The sequence below is a fragment of the Morus notabilis genome, unplaced genomic scaffold (genome assembly GCF_000414095.1).
Source record: "Morus notabilis unplaced genomic scaffold, ASM41409v2 Scaffold35, whole genome shotgun sequence".
Taxonomy (NCBI): domain Eukaryota; kingdom Viridiplantae; phylum Streptophyta; class Magnoliopsida; order Rosales; family Moraceae; genus Morus; species Morus notabilis.
Window position 1 is genome coordinate 252,641 of NW_010361505.1, and position 8,076 is coordinate 260,716.

General features: G+C 36.9%; 1 protein-coding gene across 1 annotated transcript; it reads left to right on the forward strand.

Annotated features, from left to right (window-relative positions):
- The first annotated feature begins 5,367 nt into the window (after window positions 1-5,367).
- Window positions 5,368-7,744, forward strand: LOC21409482 (adenosylhomocysteinase). Its single transcript, XM_010099647.2, has 2 exons — window positions 5,368-6,178; window positions 6,677-7,744. The coding sequence occupies exons 1-2, from the start codon at window positions 5,468-5,470 to the stop codon at window positions 7,421-7,423; spliced, it is 1,458 nt and encodes a 485-aa protein (XP_010097949.1). The 5' UTR covers window positions 5,368-5,467; the 3' UTR covers window positions 7,424-7,744.
- Window positions 7,745-8,076: the final 332 nt, after the last annotated feature.

The following is an 8,076-nucleotide window of genomic DNA, read 5'->3' on the forward strand; positions in this document are numbered from 1 at the left end:
AGCAAATATTGAAAATAAAGAAAGAAGGAAACAATAATGAAAATATTTGTCAAAAGAGATAATAAAATTATGATGAATGATCGATATTATTCTCAATTTTCTATTGAAAATATCATGCGTAGATAACAACAAACTATGTTACCTCAATTTTTATTTAGTTTGTCGTTAAATAAACAAAGCTCTTTATTTAATTCTCTTTCTCTTAAATAATCTAGAATAAGCTCTCTAGATTTAATCTAATAGAAACATTAAGATGAGAAAGATAGGTTGATCTAAGCAACAATCACACAAGTTCGGATTATTTAACCTAGGTTATGTTCCACATGCAATAAAACATAATCCTCCCATAATTATTGACCACAATACGCTACTAACAATTAAGAACTCAAGATAATCACATATCAAATTTCCTAATCTAGCAATAGAAAAGTCTCGAGTCCTATTTAGTTAGCCACCCAAATAAAAGAAGAAAATAACCATAACCAATAATTAGGGAAGAAGACAAACAATTTCAATAGGAAATTGAAAGATAATATCAAAACATTATATGACAAATCCATGTCTAGAATTTTAAAATCGCCCTTAATAAAAAATAAATCTAACATAACATAATTAAAAACAAAAACAAAAACTGATGAAAAGAAAGAAGTAAAGAAAGAAAGAACTAGAATGACCTTTAAGAATCTCTATGCAGACGATTCTCTCTAGAGCCACCACTTGAATCTTCACTTTTTCTTCTTCTTTATCTCCTAAGACGGCTGGAAAAACTGAGCAAAAAGGTGGTAAAAAAACCTAGGAATGATCTATTTATAGGCCTCCAAGTGGTGGTTCAATTAGGGAAATTTTAAAGTCCAAAAACATGTTTCTTGGTGACGAAGTCGCAATGCAGCGCATTGGCGCTGAGTTGGTAGCGCAATGTGCTACGCAGTCAATTCCGTAGTGCTTTGGCACTACACTATAGCGCCTAAGCGCTACCTTCTGCAAGTAGACTCCAAAATATGTTTTTAAGCAGCTTGGCTCCCACGAAAATTGCCTAAGTCCAAAAATTAAGCTCCAAGTCATTCTTTAAACCTTCAAACACCTACAAAACATAAAAATGCAATTAAATATGAAATACTCAAAAATCAAGTAAGAAAACATGGGAAAATTGTTTGAAAAATTTATGAAATTTTACAATTATCAATCCTGAGGGTAAAAGTTTTCAAGAAAGTAAAAGTTTTCTGAATAAATAAAGACATCCATATGCATGTGAACATAAGCTTTACGTACTGAGTTTATCTCACAAGACTTAGCATGTGTTGTAGATGAATAGAAGGACAACAGATATAAGACCGGTCAATATCAAAGTCAGAAGTACAAAAGGAAAATTTTGTCATATTGAAATGCTTGATCCTAACTATATAACTATATGTACAAATATTGTTATGAAATAAAATAATATTCATTTTCATGCATACGGCTTTATGTTTTTTAGAAGACTAAATTATTACGTACTTGTACTAAGTTCAGTAGTAGTATTCGTCAAAGTTATCAGGAAATTTATTATAACAGATTAAAAGTCTTCCATTATAAACCTAGTAATTTTAGGAGACGTTACAGCAGCGCAAACCGAGTTGAATTTTTACAATGATTTTTTAAATAAAATAAAAGCACTTCGAATCAACTCAACACTAAAATAGTTTTGGGTCTAGAGTATCAACCACGTTAGGTTCGGGAGTTCAGGCCTAGATCGGGATCAGGCGAATAATGACAGACTTCAGACCGGTCCTTCTGCCCGCTCTAAACTTGCAGCTCTACTTAAGATCTGCTCTAAACTTGCAGCTCTATCTATGATCATTCTTCACTGCCCGACGTTGTCTAAGCGGTCATGACCTACATCGACTACCAATTTCACATAAATTGCGTGCGAACCACTGATTAGTGGAGATGTTCACTGCCCAAAGTCACCCAAATCCTGTGCAAACCTTGCATTTATAAGTAATGATGCGTTATATATGAGATGGAGTTATATAATTAAAGGATGATATAAAAGGTATTGCATTTATGTTTGAGAATTTAAAAGTTTAATATTTTGATTTTATATGTATTTATTTTGGGATTTCATAACTCAATAGTTTAATATTTATCTCTAAATTTGGATGTTGAAAGTTTTTTTTTTAATATTGTCACGATCCTCGTAAATAAGAGGTGATTTGACGGCCAATAAATAGTCTTGTAATCTCAAATGAAATTATTATGATTGTGGGTATTCTAAAAAGAGATTTTTCTTTTTTAAGAATAGATATAATTTCCTCCTGGACAGTGTGCTGCTAGGTTTCTTTCCTCCTTTCCTCTTGTTTCTCTTTGTACCGTTTAGCAGTAAGTTTGCATAGGGCTGGAGTCCGGGCACTGCCCTTGGGCTTGGATCCAGACTCTCGGCCCCATGGAAGGCATCTTAGGTGGCACGACGTGTTCTTTTCGGAGTCCTGGTGAGAGGTCTATAGGGCTGTTGTTTGGGTGGGAGAAAAGGGTGTTGGGGGGCTTTTCCGGAGTGTGCTTGTCTACTCCTTCTGGGCACATCCCCGACGAACTTATGCCCCTTGTGGTGTGGTGCAATGGCCAAAGATGGAGGGGTTGTGCTTTTTGTTGCAAGTGAGGGACTTGTGGGTGTCTCGGTGTTGCTGCATTATGGGGGTTTCAGCCCTAGTGGAGCAGCGACTCCATAGATGAAACGTTTTTCCTAGTTGGTGGTGCTGGGAGGCGGCAGTGGCTCGACCTTTTTCCCGTGTTTCTTTGGCTTGCTTGCAGCATTGTGGCTCCCTTGCTCATCCATAGCAGTGGTCGGCTTGTCACTGGAGATTTGGCTGGTGTCATTTGAGTTTTGCTCTTTTGGTTTAATTTGTGTGTTTGTCAATAAAGGTGTTGATGTTTTTGCCGTTTAGTTTTAGTGTGCTTATGTTGTCTTGTTTGTTTCCTAAGGTGGTCTCCACTTTTTGGTGTTCTTTTTAAATCTAGTCCGCAAGTCTTTCTTTGCGGTATTCTGCTAGGCCCCCGTGCTTTTAGTCTCTTGATTTCAATCGATTGGAGTTATCCACCTATAGTAGTGATGTGTTTGAAATGGCCATTTGTGTGCTTAATTAGCTGTGTACCTTTTTGTTTCTCTCTCTTTAAAAATCGGTATACATATTAGCCCCTAGAGCATTTCAGTCGAATTTACCAGTAATTCTAGTCTATACTTGGGGTTGAGTCGCTAAATGCGTTGTGATCTTTCGTATTTAAATTAGTAGTTGTATTTTTCTGATTTGGAATACAATTCTTTTTTTTTTCAAAAAAAATAATAAATAGGTAGTTTTTCCTTCTTTTTCCATTGTTCTTATAATTCTTGAAAGAATCAACCGGACCACCTTAAGTTTTAATATTACGAATGAACTTTGATTTTAGGAAGATTTTGTTTTTATTTTGTGTTTTTCATCTTTGTAATCAATTAAAATTTGTTGCATTATAACTGTAGTTTAAAAATTTAGTTTAGTTCACATCCCTGAAATGAAAAATCTGGCTCCACTGCTGATCTCAACAGTACACTCAGATGTTATAAGAATGCTACCCTCCTTAAAATGTTAAGTACATTTTAATTGATAATTCATATGATTTTGTGAGCCAGTAATTAGTATACATACTAAATTTGGTATTCCATTTGTGAGCCGTTAATTTGTATGTCTATACATACTAAATTTGGTATTCCAGGCAACAAGTGGCTCCCTTCTCCCGTCATTCCCTTAAAAAATTATAGATCACCTCCTCAAGGACATTTTCTCTATTTGTACCCTTAAAAAGCGCTTTTTTTTTTTAAAAAAAAAAAAAAAAAACTATTTGGCCCCTCTTTAATATTCTAAGTTGCATTATTAAATATTAATGTTGAAGTTCTTGAAAAATTTCATTTGAACCGTAAGTTTAATTTTTAAGTATACTCATATCTAAAACTTGAAATCACAAATAAACTAAAAATCAACTATAATACCATGTTTTGCTAAGAGTACTCAATATATACTTTCCTTTTTCAATGTTCTACGTATGGATTTGATTGCGAAGTTTCCTAAACTTGAATGGCTTTGTGAAAACTTTCAAAGTTTGGGGCAATCTTGGACGGGATGCAAACCTTAAATGTCTTTTTTATTTATTTATTTTTTGTTTTGTTTTGTTTTTTTTAACCAGCTTAGGTGTCTTTTTCCCTTTTCCCCTAAATAGGGTGGCTGCTACTGCTTGTTATTCGATACCACATATAGAAAATTCAATAGTATGAACAGTTATAATGACAAGGCAAATCTTGCACCCCATCAAAATTAGAGAACACCTTTCTTCTGTTTCTTTCCAGGATTTGGACAGCAACACAAATTTCACTAACCAAATCTCATTACAAATTATATACTTGAAAAGAAACAAAATATTTTTTTTTCTAATAAAAAAATCTAGTTACAAAGGAAGAAAGAACATCAGCCATAAGATGGGTCCCGCTTCATCATCGGAGACCTACGCTCAAGTCTTGCCCTCTCATTTACCAGATCCACCAACCCTCCCAAAACCCAAAAAATCATCCATTTCAACTAAAATACAATTTTTAAAAAATAATTCTATTGTAATGACACTCTACTTATAAATTATTAACAACAAGTCTACAATAAACGTGCATCATGATTTTGTATATAAAATTTCATACAATATACAACACACTACAATAAACATGTATCACAATCTTCTACAAATAAAAAAAAAAAATCTCTTTTAATATTCAACATTTTACAATAAACACGTATCACGAACTTGTGTAAAAAATTTTCTTATTACAATATCCAACACTCTACAATAAACATGTATCACAATCTTGTATAAACATTGCTTACAATGTCAAACACACCTAAATCATATATATTAACGTGATTATAACGTTAATTTTACCCGACTTTACCTCGTGTTCAAATTCAAATTTATATTTTTCGTCAATAGTTTCATAAAACATTTATTGTACAATCGCTTAGTTCGTTAATTTGAGTTTTTAATTCGAGTTGAGATTTGATTTTATGTGAGAGTTTTTTACTATAATAAAAAAATTAAATGTCACTATTTCTGAGAACTTTTTACTGTAATAAAAAGTTAGATATGACTGTTTCTGAAAACTTTTTAATATAAAAATACTTAAATTTTAAACTCAAATCAATAAAATGAATGAGATCATAGTGTATACTACTACTTCTATAGTAAATAAAAAAAAATAAAAAAATAAAAAACAAAAATTTTTTAAAAAAAAATACCTAGACAAAAATATCAGAAAGTCCCACAAATCCCCACCGTTGATATCCCCTCTCAAATCTATTTATACACCCTCTCCTTCTCCATTTCCATTGCGCTCACTCTCTATTCACCACAAAACTAGCTAATAGAGAGTTAACCCAAAGACCAAACCCTTCTTCTACAGATCTTCAGATCTACTCCCATGGCGCTCTCCGTCGAGAAAACCTCCTCCGGCAGGGAGTACAAGGTCAAGGATCTCTCCCAGGCCGACTTCGGCCGCCTCGAGATCGAACTCGCCGAGGTTGAAATGCCCGGTCTCATGTCCTGCCGCACCGAGTTCGGCCCTTCCCAGCCCTTTAAGGGCGCCAGGATCACCGGCTCCCTCCACATGACCATCCAGACCGCCGTCCTCATCGAGACCCTCACCGCCCTCGGCGCCGAGGTCCGCTGGTGCTCCTGCAACATCTTCTCCACCCAGGACCACGCCGCCGCCGCCATCGCCCGCGACTCCGCCGCCGTCTTCGCCTGGAAGGGCGAGACCCTCCAGGAGTACTGGTGGTGCACCGAGCGCGCCCTCGACTGGGGCCCCGGCGGTGGGCCCGACCTTATTGTCGACGACGGTGGCGACGCCACACTTTTGATCCATGAAGGTGTCAAGGCCGAGGAGATCTACGAGAAGACTGGCAAGCTCCCTGATCCGGCCTCCACCGACAATGCCGAGTTCCAGATAGTGTTGACGATTATCAGAGACGGTTTGAAGACCGATCCCAAGAGGTACCACAAGATGAAGGAGAGACTCGTCGGAGTTTCCGAGGAGACCACCACAGGTGTCAAGAGGCTTTACCAAATGCAGATCAATGGAACGTTGTTGTTCCCGGCCATCAATGTCAACGACTCTGTTACAAAGAGCAAGGTATGGAGATCGAATTTTTCTTTCTCTGTTTGGTTCAGATCTAGGGTTTTCTGATTTGTTTTCGTTCAGATCTGAACTTGTTGGATTTATAGATATAGTAATATATTCTTCTAGGTTTTGAATCAGGTCTAGGCGGTTTATATTCTTAGCTTACTTTTGATTAATGTACTTTTTCAAGCAAAGTTTATCCTCTAGCTTAGTTTTGATTGTCGGATTTGTATAATTATGCAAATCTCTAAGCATGACTTTTGAAAAGAGGAGTGGATTTTGGGTATGAAAACGCAAAATTTGGAATTGGTCCACGACAGACGTATTAATTTCGGGTAAATTTTTTATTGACGAATCTTGTCTTTGACGTTTGCTTTTGTGTTTCCATGATTTTGGGAGGATAATAGAGAATTGATTCCTTGCACCCATTTTTTTTTAATTATATTTTGCCTTTTTATTTGATGGATCAAAAAAAGGGTTTGTTGATTTTTGTTTGGTGAAAATAAACAGTTTGACAACTTGTACGGGTGCCGTCACTCTCTCCCGGATGGTCTGATGAGGGCCACCGATGTCATGATTGCCGGAAAGGTCGCTGTCGTCTGCGGATATGGAGATGTCGGCAAGGGCTGTGCTGCTGCCCTCAAGCAGGCTGGAGCTCGTGTGATCGTCACTGAGATTGATCCCATCTGTGCCCTCCAGGCTCTCATGGAAGGTATCCCGCTCTTGACCCTCGAGGACGTTGTCTCCGAGGCTGATATCTTTGTTACCACCACCGGTAACAAGGACATCATCATGGTTGACCACATGAGGAAGATGAAGAACAACGCCATTGTGTGCAACATTGGTCACTTCGACAATGAGATTGACATGCTCGGGCTGGAGACTTACCCCGGTGTCAAACGCATCACCATCAAGCCCCAAACTGACAGGTGGGTCTTCCCTGAGACCAACACCGGAATCATCATCTTGGCTGAGGGTCGTCTCATGAACTTGGGTTGTGCCACCGGACACCCCAGCTTTGTGATGTCCTGCTCTTTCACCAACCAAGTGATTGCCCAGCTCGAGCTGTGGAATGAGAGGACAACCGGAAAGTACGAGAAGAAGGTCTACGTCTTGCCGAAGCACCTCGATGAAAAGGTAGCCGCTCTTCACCTCAGCAAGCTTGGGGCTAAGCTCACCAAGCTAACAAAGGAACAGGCGGACTACATCAGCGTTCCAGTTGAGGGTCCATACAAGCCCGCTCACTACAGGTACTGATGAAGAGGAGGGTCAACCGGTTGAGAGAGAACGAGGAAAAAAAATGCAGCGGATTGTTGAAGTTTTACATTTTCTGATATGATGATATTTGTTAGTAGGTTTCGATTTTTCTAGGGGTTCTTGTGTTGGTGGTGGTTGTGGGTGGTTTCTGGAATGAAAAGGAATGATTGGGTCTCTGATGAAGACCATGGGTTTCAGCTTTAATAAGGATGGACTGGGTTGTGTGGGATTATTGTAACTTCTGCGGTATAAGTTTTGCTGAGTTTTCTTGATGTCGTATTAGCAGAAAAGAAACGGAAAATTATTATCATGTTGTTTCAACGCGGCCTCGATTTTTACTATATTTTTTTGCCCCTTAATTTTGGCACTCTATTATAAATTTCTCCTGCTTTCGTTAGTTGTTATTGTTCTAATTTTTTAAAGCTTAGAACTCCAACTATTACTTTTGTTTTTTTTTATGGGCAAACTGTAACAACTCAAAGAATTAAAAAAGTTTAATTATGTCAATTGTGATTTATTGGTGTATTTAATTTAATTTTTTAATTAATTGTGTTTATTAAGCATTTAATTAATTATGTTTATTAAGCATTTTTTTATTTTTTAATTTTAAATATTTTTTAAAAATTTTAATTATTTTTAGTATTTATAATTTT